Source organism: Natrix helvetica (assembly GCF_964273705.1).
Source record: "Natrix helvetica genome assembly, chromosome: 7".
NCBI lineage: Eukaryota > Metazoa > Chordata > Lepidosauria > Squamata > Natricidae > Natrix > Natrix helvetica.
The window spans coordinates 46203675-46224293 of NC_138558.1; the positions used below are offsets into that span (position 1 = coordinate 46203675).

A 20619-nucleotide genomic window follows, 5' to 3' on the forward strand; every position below is an offset into this window, starting at 1 on the left:
GAAGCAAGATGATCAACATCGCTCGCTCCAAAACCCCTACCGTGTGGGGGGCAATGTTTTTTTATCTACCAAATACATAAGATTAGAAATGCTTAGCAAGGAATTGGGTCCAAAATTTCTAGGTCCATTCCCAATAATGAAGATAGTTAACCCAGTTACAGTTCAACTCAGTCTACCCAGAAGTCTAGGGGAAATTGACCCAGAATTTCATTGTAGCTTGTTGAAACCAGTAATTGGGTCTAACAGAAGAGCATCCACCCAAGCTCAATCTCCTCCTTTAGTGATGGAAGGGGAAACACAATCTGAGGTGGAAAAAATTGTAGATTTCAGGCTGAATAGGGGTTGCTTACAGTACTTAGTGCATTGGAAGGGTTACCCTTGGTCTGAAGCTAATTGGGTGAACAGTGGGAACCTAAAAGTGGAGAAGTTAGTAAAGCAATTCAATGGGAAGTTTCCCGAGAAGTCAAGGGGTTCCCCTGGGTGGAGAAGAGGTGGTTAATTTTGTGATGTTAACTCTTATGTTATTCTCTTTGCAGGAAATGTTTTTCTTTTGAGAAGAGGCCGCCTGTCAGGCTTGTAATTATATTCTTTTTAGGATCTTTGGCCTGCCACACTTTTTAATAATTCTCTATGCTGTTTCATTAGTGTAGTAGTTGGGAGGGGGGAATAGAAAGGAGTAGGATTGTAGAATGGATTGTTGACATTCTTTTGTAGAAGCCAAGGTCATCTTTTGTCTCCGCATCTCGACACCTGGCCGGAAGAAGATGGGTGTACATGCCAGCGTGGAAGATGATGATTGGAACATGTGATGGATTTGTGGGTGTGGGGAGAGATCATGAACTTTCAACTGGGTGAACTTACAGGATGTAATCCAGAGTTGGAATTTTCCATAGCCGTGCTAACATGCCTGCGGAATAAATTGCACCTTTAAGGATGTTTTGCCTTGGACAATGATTTATTTCTGCATGGTATTTAGAACCCTAACATTCTGTGCATTTCATTTTTCTTGCCTAAATGTAGAAGTTGAAGTCCACAAGTCTTAAACTTGCAAAGTTTGAAGACCTCTGGTGTAGGTTCTCCTGCTTGAGCAGGGGGCTGGACCAGAAGACCTCCAAGGTCCCTTCCAGCTCATTTATTCTAAGTTTATAAAAGCTCCACTCAATGTTGGTCGCGGGTGGATTTTCTTTTAGGATATGTGTTTAGTTTTTGAAATATCCCCATTCCCATCCTCTGTCCTTGTGGAATTACTAGTTTTGAATAGTTGGTTTGGTGAGCAGAAGTTTAGCCATTGAAACCACGTAAGCATTTAAAGGCAGAATGTTTGTGTCGTGCAAAATAATTGGCAATCTGAAGGAGATAAGTTTATATTATAAACCTTTGTATATGTGGATATGTGCACACATACATTCTGCAGCAGGGTTAACAATGACCAGAGCACCTCTTGGTTAGCATAGCCAATAAGAAACTTGGCCAATAATATTAAGGCAAGTATGAGCAATTATCTGTCCATGGTTGCTTAAAAAATGACACCAGAGTTTCTTGCCATTTTTGGATGGGGACTGGATGAAAACAGTAATACAAATCTTAAAAGTGAGATTTTTTTTTAAAAAAAGGAAAAATAGATTGTACTTCAGTTTTGCTTATATGTGTGATGTGAGTCAACCATTTTTGATATTTAGACCACCAAATCTTAAAGACTATGCAGGTGGTTTGGAAGGGGTTAGTAGCAAAACTAGTGTTGATATTGTGGAAATTAATGAAACTGAAAATTACAATGATGTTATTGCAGGGATGTGACTATCCAGCTAAAGTTGTTTCTCTGACATTCTAAGACTTAGATGTCTGAGTGATATCAGGATCTTCTTTTGATGGAAATTCCAGATTGGGTGATAAATCCATTTTCAGATACTGAGGAAGATGGGGAGGAACAACTCATAGAGCTGCAAAATGACATTGAGCTGAAGCCAAAGTTTAAGAAATCGTACCAAGAGTTTTGGTTACAGAAATAAATTTCTGATTGCTGTCCTGCACTATGGACAGTGGTTAAGAAGCTCCTTGTTGCATTTCCAATATCATATTTGGTGGAACTTGGCTTCAGTGTGGTCATCCAACTTCTTTCCAAGCGAAGAAATCGACTCCAGATTACTGAACATGGCAATTTAAGACTCCTGCTAAGTGACTTAAAACCAGACATTGGGAAACTGGTATCACTTCATCAAGCCCATCCATCACATTAAGAATTTACTGAACAGTGAAGTAGTTACTAAATTTTACTGAGTTTACTAAGTTACTAGTTACTAAGGTTCTTGATAAATGACTATCAGACTTTGAAAACCTGGTATCACTGGATCATGTTCAACAATTTTATTGAATTAACATTAACTAAAAAGGCTTTTAAATTGGATTTTGAACAAATTTGCAATTGTTGCAGTTTTGAATTTTACTGTTACTATCTTCCTTCCGTCGTGCAAACCGCCCAGTCACATGACCCCCAGCCACGCCCACCAAGCCACACCCACCAAGCCACACCCACAGAACCGGTAGTAAAAAAAAATTGAAATCCACCACTGGGGGGGGGGGGACACTGAGGATCAGTTTGTAGCCCAAGGGGGCGGTGGACTGAAAAAGTTTGGGAACCACTGATGTATCCTGTCTAATCATAAAAATAATAATTAATTAGTTCATTTTATAAAAAAAAAAAAAAAGTCCATTAGAGATTTCTATTCCTAACAAGATTACTTTAGCTGTGATATTTTAGCTTATCACAAATTTCTCTCTGCCCCACATTATGCTAAAGAAAACAAAGAAGGGTTAATTATAATAGCTTTCAGGTACTTTTTCTTCTCAGAATTATTTTCTGAAAGTTCACTCTTAACAATTTATTCATTCTTTCCCTACTCCCAAGATCACAATTTTCTTATAGACTTTAATTAAATAGCAGTCTTAACATTTCATAAGCATTCATTATTTGAAAATGTATCTTTCTGGTTAATTCTTATACTTCAAATGCAAGTATAAAATATGGTCATCACTATCAGTTTTCATGATGTTATACACTTGGTGATATGCATGTTTTATGTTTTATAAGAGGCAGATAACCCTTCCTGGAATTATACTGAGGCAGATAGAACGGTATAGTTACAATTAGTAAATAAATAATTGTTCTTAGCATCTCACTCAAATCAAAGATTGAAAATACCCTTTTTTAAAAAAAAATGGAGAACAAATTTAGCATCCAATACTTTTATTATAAGTAATTCCCCACCACTTTGTATAATTTAATTTTGGCGAGACAAACTTGAAATGGGGAAACTTTAATCTGATTTTGGCAGAACAACTAAATGCTTAATTAAACAGAACTGTACACTTTTTTTTTTGCAGTAGAAATGCAACGCTGACAGCTTTTTGGCAGGCTATGAAGAACAAGATAGATTAATCAAGTCAATTATAAGAAAGAGTCAGAAAAAATAATTTGGGAAGGACTTGGAAAGGTTTATTAATTTTTAAAAATTATTCTGCTTTCTTACAGCATTTTGAACAAAGAAAAACTTAAAAATATTGATCTTTGTATGCAGATAATACAATACTCAGCATTGTCACTGTTCTAGTAATATGCTTCAAACATGTCTATGTTACTGCAAATTAATGAACTTGAATAAATTTTACATATTTCAGGGGAAAATAGACATGAAAAGGGTGTTGGTATCTCACCTGATACGCCTCTTCTAATAAGGTGGAGATAGCATCCATGCATGGGTTGACACTGTCCTCTGTTGACTCAGTGCACTGATTGGACTGAGTCTGATTACTAATTAATTAACCACTATATAACCCGCCTCCATGAGTGGTACCACCCAGTTTCCGGCGAAGAGAAAAAAAGACAGACTCCACGTGTTATCCAAACAAATTTCAAGTTTAGTGATTCAATGAAAAAAACCATCACCAATATGTCAATACAAACATCTGAAATTAATCAGACCCCTAAAAACAGACCCCTAAAAACAAGGAACAGTCAAAGGAAGGGGCAGGGTTGGATGCTATCTCCACCTTATTAGAAGGTGTATCAGGTAAGATACCAATGTCTTTTCTCAATAAGGGTGGAGATAGCATCCATGCATGGGACATACCCAAGCCGTATAACCCTCAAGAGCGGGCAATAGACTGTTCCGAAACTGACTCAACCGTCTGAATGGCCTGCAGCACTCTCTTTCCGAAAACAGCATCGGCTGATGCGAATTTGTCAAGTTTGTAATTGTGTATGAAAGGGGACGCAGAGGCCCACTCTACAAATCTCATCCAGAGAAGCCTGCGTTGCCCATGCTGTCATTGTGGCAGTGCTCCTTGTAGAGTGGCCCATTACTCCTGCTGGCCTTGGTTCCTGGAGCGAGTCATATGCTGCTGCAATGCAATGCCTGACCCACTCTCCAATGGTCGCTATCGAGACCTTTTGCCCAAGGGAAGACGACTGGAATGAAATAAAAAGGGCCTCTGAGTGTCTGTGATCTGCCGTGCGATCAATGTAAACTCTTATCACCCGACGCACATCTAACTTGTGCCAACGACGCTCCAATTCATGACTGGGTGAGGGACAAAAATTTGGCATGACTACCTCTTGCATGCGGTGAAACCAAGACCCCACCTTTGGTATAAAGGAAGGGTCCAGTGTGAGGACCACCCGATCCTCATGGAACCTACAGAGGTCATCCCATACAGACAAGGCATGCAGTTCGGATATACGCCTCGCTGACGTCACAGCCACCAGGAATGCTACCTTCCAGGTAAGTAATTATAAGGACACTTCCCGAAGGGGCTCAAATGGTAGATCAATGAGGGCCTCCAGGACCTTGGCCAGATCCCAGGTCAGGTATCTATGCACCGCTGGGGGCTTTAGATTAACCGCCCACTTCAAAAAACCCTGGATGTTGAGATGCTGTGCTAACAACTGACCCCCACCCTAGATAAGTAAGCTACTAAGGGTGGCCACCTGTCTCCTAAGAGTGTTGGGAGACAACCCCCTCTCCAAACCGTCCTGTAGAAATTCCAGAGCCTGAGGGATGGTAGATTGAACTGATGAGATACGCTTGGCCATGCACCACCTGCCCGGGATGTGACCCGAGGAGCCTCAGCTTGCGGCCCCATGGCCCTCTCTTTTAGTCCAGCCGCAATCCCTTGTTTTATAGCTTCTGCTATAAAATCCTAATAACTGGAGGGCATGGTTGGCATGGCGGCAGGGGCATATAAACCGAGCAATGGAGTCGGGTGTTCTGCCGTGTGAAGGCCAGCCACAGTTGGGGTGAAGATGGCCTTCACACTCCTACTCTGGAAATGAGGCCCAGTGGTCCCCAAAGTCCTGATGTGTTAATTGGTAACATTGGGCTAAACAGACCCTGATTTAGCTCAAGCTGCAGTGGTGGCAATGGGCTTGGTTGCGGCGGTGGCCATGTCTCCTTCTCCGATCTGTGTTGGGAGGAGGTTAGGCGAGTGCTTACTACTGGAGGAGGCCTTGGACGCCTTCTTAGCCTTTGAGCCCTTGTCCCCTGAAGAGGAGCTCTTATGGGAGGTCTTAACCTGAGATGGGGCTGCCATGGTAGGGGAAAGAGAAGCCTTCTCTGTAACAAGTAGACTTGGGACAGATTCAGCGACCACTCTGCCAGCGCCCGAGGCAGGCTCAGGCACACCGTCATCAGCCATGCTGTCACCGAGGCAAAAAGATGGCAGAAAATGGTGTCCGCAGCTCTTTGCGGGCACTTTGGGCTCAGCCCCCTTTTCAAAATGGCGTTCGCGCCCTTTTGTTGCTCAGCCGAGGCCCCTCAGCACAGCGCCAAGCCTCCCAGAGAAGCGCTCGGTTGCCCTTGCCAATTTGCGCCCTTCCTGGGCTCTCCCTTTCAGCACACTGCTCTTTGAAAGCGAGGATGGTCTTACACGCACCGTTGGAGCCGCTTCGGCAATTGGTGCGCTGCCCAGCCGCTGCGCGGCGTTCCGGGCTCTCCCCCTGTCTTTGCAGTTGTCAATTATTAAAAGGAACGGCACACCACTTTTTTTACTGCTTCCCAAGCAAGTCGTTTGAATGAGGTGGGGAGCAGTCGCCCTTGTGTTTGCCAGGAGGCAGGTGTGTGGCCGGTGGGCAGCAGTCCTGTGGCACCTAGCATCCACAGTCCCACCCTTTGGATCCAGAATACTCACAGTTGCTGCTAATAATCAATAGTTCTGAATCTATCAAATTTGACCAATAAAGGTAGAGATAAGAAGGATAACACGACTGTCCCAGAGTGGACTGAATCGGAAACTGGGTGGTACCACTCATGGAGGCGGGTTATATAGTGGTTAATTAATTAGTAATCAGACAGCACGGACAGTGTCAACCCATGCATGGATGCTATCTCCACCTTTATTGAGAATAGGCATGTTTCATTTTACTAAGTTTGCACCATCCTAATTAAGATTTTTTCAATATATAAACACATTCACAAATCTCATTTACTTCTTTATGAAGTTGCACATGCAACATTGAAGAGAATACCAGATGTAAAACACAGAACAAATTTTGTATAAAGAAGCTCTTCTAAAAAATGTAGCCTTTTAAAAATGACACTAGTATTATATGAAAGCCTTTTGATGAGTCAAGAAACATTTATCTATATATATGTTTGTGACTTTGCAGAAGCCAAGAAATAATCTAGGATTTTGGAAGATATTCCTTTAAGCAAATTTCAACATATGTTGCAACAGTAAAAAGATGAATGCATACATAATGGTTGAAACAAAACTGTATTCTCTACACACACACACACACACACACACACACACACACACACACACACACATTTTGGGCATCCATTGTTTTCCTGAAATGATGACAAATGCATATAATAAATAATAATATAATAAATAATATGATATAATATTGATATCTTAATATAATATTAATATATTAACTTAATATAATATATGTTGGCATATATATAATTTTGTGTTTATTTATTCATTTGTTTATTTAGTAATCTTTATGCAGGGTATATTGGAGGTGGTGACTCTTTGAGAGCTGTATGCACCCAAATTTCATTTTAATGTATGCCAGTTAGTGTACATTCAAAGTGGCAATAAAGTTATAGTTCTGTTCTGTTCCGTTCTGTTCTATTCTGCATTATCCCTATTATCAAGGCAACAGAACTGAAATTTGTACACCGGGATAATTGGCCAAAAATAACCATACTATATTTACCAAAATGGTGATCTGTTTTGATCTTTAAATTATTATTGACTCCAGGTGACTGCCTGGACAAGTCCCTGCAGTTTTCTTGCCAAGATTTCAGAAGTGATTTGCCATTTTCCCCTTCCTAAATCTGATTGAGAATGACTGGCCCAAGGACACCCAATTTGATGCATAAGGCAGAGCTCTGGTTTCTTGCCTGATGCCTTAACCCAGGGGTGTCAAACTAGATTTCATTGAGGGCTGCATCAGGGTTGTGTTTGACCTCAGAAGGCTGGTGGGGGGGGGATGAGTGGCCATGGTCAGGGTGGGCGTGCCAGCACTCTGCCTCCTGCAGCACTCTACCAGCCAAAACAGGATGCGGGGGTTAATTACAAAATGTGGGCTTTGCCTTGTGACATCCAGATCCAGCGAGCAAAAGGTATGAACTGCACAGAAAATACACTTGTTTGATTATGAAGAAATATCCCCAAAGTACACACCTCTCCAGCAAAAAGCAATTTTTGAAGCTCCAGGTAAAGAAGATTCATTTTAGGATGAGTAACCACAGTTTGCATGTTGGAGGTTCTTAAAGGAATGCTGGGAAACTCTGTATTTTAAAGAACATTTCAGGGAGGAGTATAGAACCATCAAGCTCAGAGAGCACCAACGACCCCACAGTTCAACCTTGGAGTTACAAATAACCTCTTCTATCAATAAACACTTTTTTTAGTTAGAGGGACTCAGAGCCTGCTTTATATGAGATGGCTTCTAGTGGATTTCATTCTAAATTTTAATCTGACTTCTGTAAATAAGGAATGGCTGAGTCTTTGATCCTTCATACATAAGAAAACACAAAGCTAAGGGATAAACAAAAAAACAGATTTTAAAAAACCGAAAGACTAAGAAAAGAAAAAGTTAAAGTATAAGAAAGAAAAAGGAAAAGAAGGAAATTGGTAAAAATAGAAGTAAAAAATATATCACACTCTTACTCTAAGATTAACATTTGTCTACATTATTTCCATAATCCCATATCTAATCATCTAAAGCCCAAATTAACTGTTAATTTCAGTTTCTCACATGTAGTCCAATAATGTTTCATATCGCTTTACTCACTATTTGTTAAGGAAGCCACAACTGATTCATTTAATTGCACCAAACTCTAAATAAAACAGGAATGGAAAATCTAAGCTCTACCCATGCTTCTCAACTTTGGCAAGTTTAAGGTGCATTCAATTCCCAGAATTCTCCAGGCAGCATGAAGTTCTCCCATCTTAAACTTGCCCAGACTGAGAAATGCTGATCTACAGATAGGGTTTTTTCCATTCCTCTTTTACTGGTTCTTACTTAAAGTTTGTGATTCTCTCCCTTTTGCCAGCCAAATCATGATGCAGGGGGACTGCTCGCGCTCCCCCCTCTCCCTGGCAGCCCATTTTTGGCTAGCAGAGTGCTGCTGGAGGTGATGATTTATTTATATAATAGAAATTAAAACTAATTTTAATAATGATTTTAACCAATTCTTAAAATAAGTAGTAAAAAAGATAATCAAATTTAAATTTTAGTGCAATCCTATACATTCCACACCAAACTATTATTTATATAAACACACACACACACATGCATGTGTATACACACAGAGAGAGCCTATATTTTTCTGTAATTAATAACAAGGATGAAGACTTTGATGACAACATCAAAATGATGCTGATGATGACAACTGTAAAACTATTTACTAAGACTGTATTATTATTATTCTCATCCTTTCTATTACCTATGTCCTCCCATTTATGACTATCACCATGTTGCTTGTATTTTAACAATTTATATTGTTTTGTTTGTTTTCTAATATGATTTGATTGCTTATTAGTAACCTATGACTCACACTAAATGCTGTATCTTATGATTCTTGATGAATGTATTTTTAAAATTTTTCCCCCTTTATGTACACTGAGAGCATATGCACCAGGAACAAATTCCTTGTGTGCCCAATCACACTTGGCCAATAAAGAATTCTATTCTATTCCATTCCATTCTTCATATGTGAGAATCAAGGGTATTTATTTTCCACTTCCCAGTCATGATTTTTTAAAATATTAAAATTAAATCAGGATTTTACTTTTCAAAGTATTACTATTATTTCTATTGCTATCATCTTAATATTGATTTTCTCAAGAACACGTCTTAACTGAAGACTGACATACACTTTAAAAAAAGCTGCCTAAAATAGGCTCATGGCAAGATAGGCAGGAAAAAATTTAACAAATAAATAAAATTCACGCACTGAAGATGTACAAATTTATTCTATAGTTAACATGAGTGGCATGCATGCTTTCCCTTCCAACCAACTCTGAAATTTACCAAACAATAGTATTAGTCTAATAACTGCCAAAGAACAACTGTTTCACTGGTTGAAGCTCATTAAAAGGCTATTGCAAAGTGTTCTGTTCTGAATTCTTTTTCGATTTCCCTTATCTTTTCTGGGAGTTGAATTCTGGGAGTTGAAGTCCACAAGTCTTAAAGTTCCCAGGTTTGGACACCCCTGGTCTAAGACAAGCCAAGAAAGTAAAATGATATGCCATTATGTCATCCCACAAACAGCATTTCCATCAGATTATGTACATCGTTACATAATTTCATCATTTGTGCAATGACATAAGTGTAATTGTTGCTTATTAATGCTTTCAATGAAATTAGAAAAATATATTTTTCTCAACAGAGAACTTCTGAGATGAAATCACATGTCCTTCTATTCTAATAATTACCAAGTTGGCCTAAAAAATAATTGATCTATGCCTCCACATACTTTCCACTGCATAAGCTTTCTTTCATGTGTGTAAATGAAATGTATTTTACATGCACATTACATACCACATTTTCTGCAAATATTCAGCAGACTTCCAATGTGGTTAACTACTAATTGCCATAGTTCACTAACCCATGGAATGCTATTTTTTCATTCACATGAAAAAGAATACAATGAAGGCTACAATCTATATTGTATTTCCTATTTATTCAGAAATGAATTGCACTGTATTTAATAAGAGCAATCACAAGAAATAATGTAATTCCAAATTTCTACTACTATTTGTACAATTTGGTTGCTTTGAAAAGGCCACAAAATAATTTGTCAGGATTCAAGACTACAAAGATACAGACAGAATAACATACTGTGAACACAAAATTCTCAATATTTTCCTTTGTTACCCAGGCAACCAAACAACGCTGGCTGCTTTTATACAAATACTTGATAACCACGCCCATATTCAAAGCATTCTTTGTTTATTGATCTGAACCATGGCATAGTCAGAACATCAATCACTGAAACAAGGACAAGTGTGATATAGTCATTAAAACGTTTATTTTTTCCAACTACTGGATCAATTCCATGAATTACTGCTTGAATCAATTTAGGTAGAATTAAAACCTGTCCTTATAGAGCAGCAGTGCTATTATACATTGCAGCAGTTCCCTTCCCCCCAAAAGCCAAAATTGAACCAAATTCAACTTGTTCTTTTGATGCGCTTAAAGTCATTTCAACTATATTTCAGCTCTTTCCAAAATCTTCTTCTGGTGATTCACATATCACAGCACAAATTGCAACCTTCAGAAATGCATCAAACTAGTTCTAAAAGGTACCTTGTCGTAATCTTTCAATACTACTCAATAATAGTTAGGTTAGGAAGGTGAAGGTAGCATCTTGTGCACAAGAATTTAGGTAACATAATAAATCTTTTTTAAAAATCTAAGACTGCACGACACCCACAAGAGGACAACTGCATGAATCTAAAAAAAGCCATTAGCTTTAATGAATTACAGACAGATGTTCTGTTTATGTGCTTCAAATCCAAAATACTGCACAGCCCTATTATCACATCTCACATAAAATTCAATTGCAGAATCAGATGCTACAGACAATCAACTGTCAATATAAAAATTATGTGGGCTTTGTTACTATCCTGAGAACTCGAAACTTTTGAAAATGAAAATGGAGCCTGATAAGAGATGTCTGGATTGTGATTGGACTAATTCTCAGATTTTCTTTGGGGGGGGGAGAGGGGGAAGATACAAACATTTTTCTCTTCCAGTTATCCGACCCATCATCCATGATTTCTTAAACATTATATAGGTCAGACTGGGAAGCATTTTGTGCTGAGGGAGTTCAACAATATGAAATAAAACATCATTGTGTAAGCCAATGCAGAGCTTCCTGAGCAAACCTCACATGTTCAGCTCCACAGAATAGGATAGAAGTCATTTGTCCCCAAACTCAGAAGATGCCAAAAAATCACTTGGGGGGGGAGGGGGGCATGATGTGTAGCAGACCATTTTCTGTTAAGAGGAAAGCATTGTGCACACTTTATGTGACATCAGAGCAAGTATAATATCTTCCAGATATCTGTATCCAAGATGTAATGGACAAGCTGATGAGACTCTTAAAATCCATCAAGAACTATCCATTTATTCATGTGAAACAACAACACTGCTAAAAGAGACTTTCAATTGATTTCTCAACACTATGAGGTCTACATAGGAATATAAAATAATCAGAGATTGCAACTAGCATTTTTATCAGTATAAACAACAGCATTTGTATTAGTTATTAAGTAAAGGGTGATGATATTAGAAAAGAAAAGATGTTGGGCTATGATGATATTTAGTGAAATCCATTTTCCCTCCATCCACAGAATCCCAAACCTCATTAAAACTGTGCTTAGCAGTTCACAAGATATTTTCCGTCTGAAAATAGTACACCCCTTTTTCTCCAAATCTATCTCACATGGTTGTGACAAACAGTTCTATATTTGTTTTATCAATACAAAGCACTTTGTTTCAAAACATTTCAGACTTGACAAAATTTTATTTTGCATACTTCAGATGATTTTTGAAGAAAATTCTTCCAATAACTTTTTCATTCAAATAATTGTTATAAAAACAATGCTGGTCTATGGATCTTGTGTCAGCTAAGCTTCTCAGTAAGTTGGTTGGAATGATATGTGTCTACTGTTTTGCAGATTGATTTGGGAAAGTTCTAGCAGAATTTAGCAATCTAATATGCCAGAGACAGTGAATACAATACAATACAATACAATACTAGAGTTGGAAGGGACCTTGGAGGTCTTCTAGTCCAACCCCCTGCCTAGGCAGGAAACCCTATACCGTTTCAGACAAATAGCTATCCAACATCTTCTTAAAGACTTCCAGTGTTGGGGCATTCACAACTTCTGGAGGCAAGCTGTTCCACTGATTAATTGTTCTCACTGTCAGGAAATTTCTCCTCAGTTCTAAGTTGCTTCTCTCCTTGATTAGTTTCCACCCATTGCTTCTTGTTCTACCCTCAGGTGCTTTGGAGAATAGTTTGACTCCCTCTTCTTTGTGGCAACCTCTGAGATATTGGAATAATGCTATCATGTCTCCCCTAGTCCTTCTTTCTCTTAAGCTAAACATACCCAGTTCCTGCAACCGTTCTTCATATGTTTTAGTCTGCAGTCCCCTAATCATCTTTGTTGCTCTTCTCTGCACTCTTTCTAGAGTCTCCACATCTTTTTTACATCGTGGCGACCAGAACTGAATGCAGTATTCCAAGTGTGGCCTTACCAAGGCATTATAAAGTGGTATTAACACTTCACGTGATCTTGATTCTATCCCTCTGTTGATGCAGCCTAGAACTGTGTTGGCTTTTTTGGCAGCTGCTGCACACTGCTGGCTCATATTTAAATGGTTGTCCACTAGGACTCCAAGATCCCTTTCACAGTTACTACTACTGAGTAAGGTATCACCTATACTGTACCTGTGCATTCCGTTTTTGTTGCCTAAATGTAGAACCTTAGTCTTTTCACCACTGAATTTCATTTTATTAGATAGTGCCCAATGTTCAAGTTTGTCAAGATCCTTCTGTATCTTAAGCCTATCTTCTGGAGTGTTGGCTATTCCTGCCAGCTTGGTATCATCTGCAAATTTGATGAGTTCCCCATTTATTCCCTCATCCAAATCATTGATGAAGATGTTGAAGAGTACTGGGCCTAAAACAGAGCCTTGGGGTACTCCACTGCATACTTCCCTCCATGTAGATGCAGTTCCATTGAGAACTACACGTTGAGTGCGGTTGGTCAGCCAGTTACCAATCCATCTGGTGGTGATGCTGTCTAACCCACATTCTTCTACTTTATCTAGTAGTAGGTTATGGTCTACCTTATCAAAAGCCTTACTGAAGTCCAAGTAAACTATATCAACGGCATTCCTCTGGTCCACTAATTTTGTCACATTATCAAAGAATGCAATAAGATTAGTCTGGCATGATCTGTTTTTGACAAATCCATGTTGGCTTTTGGCTATTACTTTGTTTGCTTCTAGGTGTTCGCAAATTCGTTGCTTGATTATTTTTTCCAGAATCTTTCCTGGTATTGAGGTTAGGCTGATAGGTCTGTAGTTTCCTGGATCTAATTTTTTCCCTTTTTTGAAGATGGGAACCACATCAGCTCTTTTCCAGTCCTCTGGTAGTTCCCCGGTGTTCCAGGATCTCTGAAAGATATAATTCAGTGGTTCTGAGATCTCGTCTGCTAGTTCCTTCAGAACTCTGGGGTGTAATCCATCCGGTCCTGGTGATTTGAACTCATCTAGGGTAGACAGGTGCTCACTTACCATTTTCTTCCCTATTTCAATTTGTGTTCCTAATTTTGTGGTGCTGCTTTTGATAGGTTGGACTGTTTTATCCCTTTGTGTAAAGACAGATGCAAAACATGAGTTAAATAGTTCTGCTTTCTCCCTGTTGCTTGTCACCTTCTTGCCACTTTCTCCTAGCAATGGACCAATTGTTTCCATAACCTTTTTCTTGTTTTTAACATGTTGGAAGAAGCTTTTTTTGTTAATTTTTACTTTTGTGGCAAGCCTTTCTTCATTGTGAGCCTTAGCTTTCCTCACTTCATCTTTACAGGCTCGGGCTATTTGCTGATATTCTGCCTTAGTTATGTCCCCCTCCTTCCACTTTTTATACTTACTTTTTTTGTCTTTCAGTTTGTCAGATAGTTGTTTATGCAGCCATGCTGGTTTCTTTTGGGAGCTGTTGTTTTTCTTCTTCATTGGTATTGTGTTAGACTGGGCTTTTCTAATCTCATTTTTCAAAATTTCCCAAGCTTCTTGAGTTGTTTTCCCCTCGAGGATTCTCATCCATGGAATTTTTCCCAAGCTCTCTCTAAGTTTATTGAAATTAGCTTTCTTAAAGTCCAAGACTCTAGTTTGACTTTGTTCTACTACTTGTGTTTGGATAATGTTAAATTCCAATATTGCATGGTCACTTGCCCCCAGGGTTCCTATGGCTTCAACACCTTCTATCATTGTGAAAAAACTGAGGTTGAAAAAAGGTTTGATATTCAACAAGATAACAATTTGAAATATTCAAATCCACATCAATAATTAAATATTTAGAACGAAGGGATTTAATATTTTAGAAATACTACCACTATAGCAGAATTATATAGAATTTTATAAGGAAAGGGGGGGGGGGAATCCCAAAAGCAAGTACAGGAAGATGTTTAAGAAACTAAGAAAGCACTAGAAATACATTTATAAATAAGACAGCAGGAATATATGTAAAAATATTTATTACTGCTAAAAGAGATGTTATAAAATCTGACCAAAATAAACTTCAAAATTCTGCACCTGCTTCTATCTTGCTAAGGAATTAATTGAAAGAAACAATTTGGCTAGAGGTACCTAGATTTTTGCATACAACTATACATCTCCACCCTAAACCAATCTGATAATATCGTAGAAATGCTGACCTGGTATGTGTTGGTTTAAGGGATTTGATGCGGAGAATAGTTTGAAATTGAATGTGAGCAAGAATGTACTTATTAAATTTGTATAAACTACCCTGTATGATAAACCATCTGGCTCTTACTTTGTTCCAATGGCAATTCTGCAAGGGTCGTAGTCACATGAAGGAACAGATATGAGACTTCAAATGACCCCTAAACACATAGCATGGAATTTAATTCAAAGTGGAAACCATCCTGTACTATAACTTAAAACAGGATTTTTCAAAATGACTATCAGGTCATTAGTATTTCTTATATAGTAATTAACACACTCTGATGCTAAGGAGTTCTACTCCCCCTCCCCACCTGAAAGAACTCTGCTCCAATTACCAGTGGCCTTATATTAACACGCTCTGATGCTAAGGAGTTAGACATTCTAATCCCCCTCCCCACTTGAACTCTGTTCCTATTGCCAGTTGGAAACATTCCGTTACCTCAGTTCAAACGGGCAGATGCTCCACTCCTTCACTCAGAAGCGGTCTGGGGCTCCTTACAATACTAAACATTGGTACGTCACCAAAATGTCTATGCCTTCCACCTATGGAATTGCTTCCGAACTCAAGGCAGCGAGAGCGATATTCCCTTATATGTTTCAATCACCGACCACCACTGAGCCAGTGGATTGAACTGGATTTCTCATGCATTGCCCGATCATACAGTTTTGTTGTGAAGCACGGATATTCAACTAGTAATTAATATTATATTGACCAATACAAATTACTTAAAAATTCATCTTTGCTATAGTATAATGTATAATGATGAAAGTCTGAAGTACTGTTGCTTTAAGAGCCAATACTTTGCATTGGAGGGAAACTCAAACAGAAAAGAATAATCAATCTCTGAATGCCTTTTAAAACAGTCTACCCAAATACTTCAAATTAAGTAAGGTGATTTGCAAGATATTTTTCTGCTTGGCTTAAACTGGGTGGATAGAGTCTATCTTGGAAAGGGAATATTAGAAATACCTGATCCCTGATGGACTTAAATTAATCTGAATCTTGAATTGTACTATGTTGAAAAGTAACAACACTATTCAAAACAGGCTGCTGCATTTTGTATCAGTTAATGTTTCCAGATGATCATCAAATCATTTAGTCTTATAAGTGACCTCCTTCATAGTCCATATTGCCAGAAGTAATTAATCCAACCCTACCCTACCCTACTCTGATCAGGCTCCATTACAAATCTTGTATCCAATTCTAGCCATTACAATCTAAAATGAACATTATCAAATGAGTTCAAAAGTGACTACTAAAATTATGAGGAACTGGAAGCTAAATCTTATGATGTCAGTTAAAGGAACTAGATATGTTTAGCAGCAAAAAAGACTTAGAAGAAGAAATAAGATATCTTCAAATATCTAAAGAATTGTTGTACGAAAGGGAAATGTCTTGTTATCTACTGTCTGCCAGGGCCAAGAGCACAACCTATGATATGAAATAACATTGAAAAATGGATTCAAGTTAGATGTTAGCATTATTTCTGTCTTTTTTTTAATAAAGAGGTTTTTATTTTTAAAAACAACATACACAAACAAAACATAAAACATAAAAACATCTTCCAGTTACATCCAGGTGTCGGTTGGTTACAAAACCTTTGTGCATCCTCTCCATAGTCCTCACTTACAATTTATATATAATCTCATATTATCAATCTAGCATATATGTATACATTACTATCATTATTGATCATTTATTTGACTACAACTATTCTTCCTTCATTTTATATGAGATATTATAAATTTTGAATTAATTTATGTTATAACAATTCATTACATCCTCTAAATCCATCCAATAGTAATACATCTTTATATTATATTCTGTGTCATTCCATTATCCTTGTATTGTAAAATTCTCTATCATATTTCCTTTCCATATTTTTTTGTCTAACCATTGTTAAAATAAGTCCCATATCTTATAGAATTGTTTATCTTTTTGTTCTCTAATTTCAAATGTCAATTTGCTCATTTCAGCTCATTCCATTATTTTCTAAATAACTTCCTCCTGCGTTGGTATTTTCTCAATTTTCCAGTTTTTAGCAAATACAATTCTAGCCGCTGTTAACACATTTGCAATCAAATATTTCAATTCTCTATTGTATGTTTCTAGTAAAATCCCCAATAAAAATATCTCTGGTTTAAAGTCTTTATGTTTTTCTATCATTTTTTCCAACCATGTGTAGATTTTAGTCCAGTATTTTTTAGCTTTTGCACACGTCCACCACATATGGTAATATGAACCCGATATCTGATGACATTTCCAGAATTTTTCAGATTTATTCTTAAACATTCTTGCTATTCTCGTTGGGGGTAAGTGCCACCTATAAAATATCTTATACAAATTTTCTTTATATGCTGTTGACAGCATTATTTCTGTCTTATGGTAAGAGTTGCAGATAAATGCAATAGCTTGCCTTATAAACCAGTATGTTAAGTTTCACTGGGGGTCTTTAAAAAGAGATTGGATAGCTAGTTCTATGAAATTCTTTAGTAAATCCTAGTCTGTAATGGTGAACCTATGGGACGCGTGCCGGAAGTAGCATGCAGAGCCATCTCTATGGGCATGCAAGCTGTCGCTGATTGCTCTTCTGGGTTCTGGTGCGCCAGCCAGATGGTCTTCATGCATGTGGGAGCGCTGGAAACCGGAAGAGCAGCTGCCAGGTGCGCATGCATGCGCTGGCCATCTATTCTTCTGGTTTCTGGCATGCATGAAGATCAGATGGCCAGTGCACATGCGTATGCTAGAAACCAGAAGATCATCTTCCCAGCACGTGCATGAGCACCAGGTGGCTGCTCTTCCAGTTTCTGGAGTGCGCGCTCCCATTTTGGCACTTAGTGCAGAAAAGTTTTGCTAATACTGTCCTAATCTGAATGAGGAATAAGACTAGATGATTACTGAGGTTCCTTTTAAGTTTATTACTGAACAAGGGTTGGAATAAATACATTAAAAGCAAAAGTTAGCTAATCCTGAAATATTGGAAACTTTGGGATTGGTTGAATTGGTTGAAACAAGCTAATGTCTTGTGTTCTGTTTAGCGCAGGGCTGTCAAATTCATGGCCCACAGGCCAGATGTGTCATGTGCTGGTCCCACCCACACTCGGTTTAGTGAAGAGGAAAAAGTCCCAATGTCATGTGATGCCGCCGTGACAACGTGAGTTTGACACCCCTGTTTAACTGAATGCAATATTATTAGGAAGAAAATTATACTTAGTTGTGCTGAATTGGAAGTAATAAATTAAGCATCCCTTACTGGCCTGATTATATGCTCTTAATAATAGCATAATGCAGTAAAAGATGAAACCATTTAACAAACAACAACTGATGTAGCTCAAAGTTGCAGCATTCTTTTCTTTCACGGTTCTTTGTGATTGATAAAACATGATACGAATATTCCTTCAGTGCTGGATTTTTTGGGATGTCTATTTTTTAGAAGAAAATAGCTGATCAGTTAAAGCAATACTTTATAAGGAATTATAAAGCTTCTGAGAACTGTCATATACAAAAGATAAAATACTTGAATTAGAATTTCCATAAATACTTATGTTTACTAAACTTACTAACTTCCAACAATTACGAAAATAATGAAAGTTATGATGTTGGATACAGATGTAGGCACATCTAGACAGCTTGACAGGTTTTTCCCTCATTCTTTTCAATGGCAGCCTGCTAGTCCTCTAAAAATAATGTATGCAGTACCGTGGAAGCTTCAATAAGGTGAGCTCTATAGTGGGGAAAGGAGATATATCTTCCAATTACATTTTAAAGCAACTTAAGTAAAATATGTAACTCATTTTGCAAAACTCTCATTTTCTTTTTCAATGCCCCTTTTCTCAAGAGAGTCTACTGATACTTTGTAGGGCATTTCTAGGAATCTAAAAAGAAAATCTGGGGAAAATTGAGCAGAGAAATCTGTTCCTTTCAGCCAGTAGGTATCTGTATCTAAAATAAGCCTACTATAAGCAGTAGAACTTTAATTAGTCAAAACTAACTTATATCCCAAAGATTCTGAAAGGTCTACTTTAAATTGTAAGAGCTAAGACTGTCACTGTAAACAAACTTCCCAGGGAATAAACCCCCATTAATGTAATCATGTTTACTTCTGAGTAGACATTGAACAGTACTTAGACAAATGCTGACAAGTTCCAAATATCTTTATAGTTAAGAATACTTCCTGCTCTTCTAATTAGAACCCTACTATATCTGGATTAGAATTTTTTATTTTAATATTGGAAAAGTTAAAGATAATGCAATTCTCCTACTTTTTCTGTTTATTAAATAAAATAAATTTATATTATTTCATATACATTTTCAAACATAAAGTAAAAACAATTAATGTTTTGTCAAGAGTATTTTATTTCAAGATGCAATAGAAAAACTACGGACAAGATGTCCTATTCTTACCATGACCTGAGGCAAAAACTGAAACAGGACCGGTCTGTACTAGGTAAGAGCTGGCAGTATAGTCCTCATCAGTGTCAGAGTCCTGAACTGGCTGGATAGCACTAGTACTTAGCAACCATCTCTGGTTGTCATGGAGATTTGGAGATGGAGGAGGGGAATGTAAATGTTCAATAACGGATTGACTAGATGAAGAAGATGGCATGGGAGGACCTGAGGAAAAAATATTAAAAAAAATAGGATAACACACGGAATAGTTCAGAAATTGTTTACCTTCCAGTAATTATTTTTAAAAATATTTTGATAAATTATAGCTAAGCAAAATTATGATAGCATGTGATGGAAACGTTTAGTTTTCTGAAATTCATTGTGGAAGGGATTATCTTTACTAAATGTTTCATTTCCTAAATAATTAAATGCAGGAATCAGTTGCATCTGTTGCATTTTTTAAAAAAAGTTGGTTACATTTGTTGCATTTCATGTTTCCATCATATTTTAATCCAGTTTATAAATACTAATTTGGGTGTGAATCTTGAGGCTTGACGGTCTTGTTCTAGATTCATAGGTTAAACGATTATACAACTAATGTTCATTGCCTTCCCTGGGCATGCAGAGAAAGAAAGGGCAGAATGGTTATAGCAGGATTCTCAAGTTTCCACCTATCAATTGCATGCAAATAATGTTTTGCACAACACTTTATGGGGGTTCAGGATGCTGCCCACCAAGTGCTGGAGACTTGTAAGCTGAATGAAAATCTTGAAGAAAAAAGAACTGCCAGGTCACCTGACCTGATGGGTCCCCTGACAACAGTGGTCCTAGTTGGCTGGGCCACACAATTAGTATCTTGAATCCTCTAGCTCTGAAAGTATTATCCTCCAGGAATATCTGTTCACTGATATACTCTGTGAGGTGGTATTGGGGTGTCCAGATTGTAGCAGAAGGGAGACAAAGCTTAGGTATGGATGACAAATTGAGGAGCTAAAACTGTCAGAGGGACTGAAGGATGAGAAGGTGGACCAGATGTGACTACTTTCTTTGCTGAACAAGAAACAAGATCTTTCTCCGACGCAAGGGAAGAAAAAAAATGAAGAAAAACTAGAAAAGTACTTCTTAGGATGGATTTTCTAAAATGATATTAAGCAATGATCTGGAAAAAATGCTACATATCAACTCAGATAAATCTCTCTTCCTTAAGTTAAAGCCATTATTTCATGTTGTG

General features: G+C 37.8%; 1 protein-coding gene across 18 annotated transcripts in view; it reads right to left on the reverse strand.

Moving 5' to 3' along the window:
* TENM3 (teneurin transmembrane protein 3) overlaps positions 1 to 20619 on the reverse strand; it is a 1436054-nt gene that overhangs the window by 183921 nt on the left and 1231514 nt on the right. For 15 of the 18 annotated variants that reach the window (XM_081959126.1, XM_081959141.1, XM_081959139.1 and 12 more), the window contains one exon: positions 19404 to 19613. The exons of the other annotated variants lie outside the window; for them this stretch is intronic. In XM_081959126.1, the coding sequence (XP_081815252.1) occupies positions 19404 to 19613 (210 nt within the window). The remainder of the gene's footprint in view (positions 1 to 19403; positions 19614 to 20619) is intronic. 18 annotated transcript variants of the gene reach the window in all.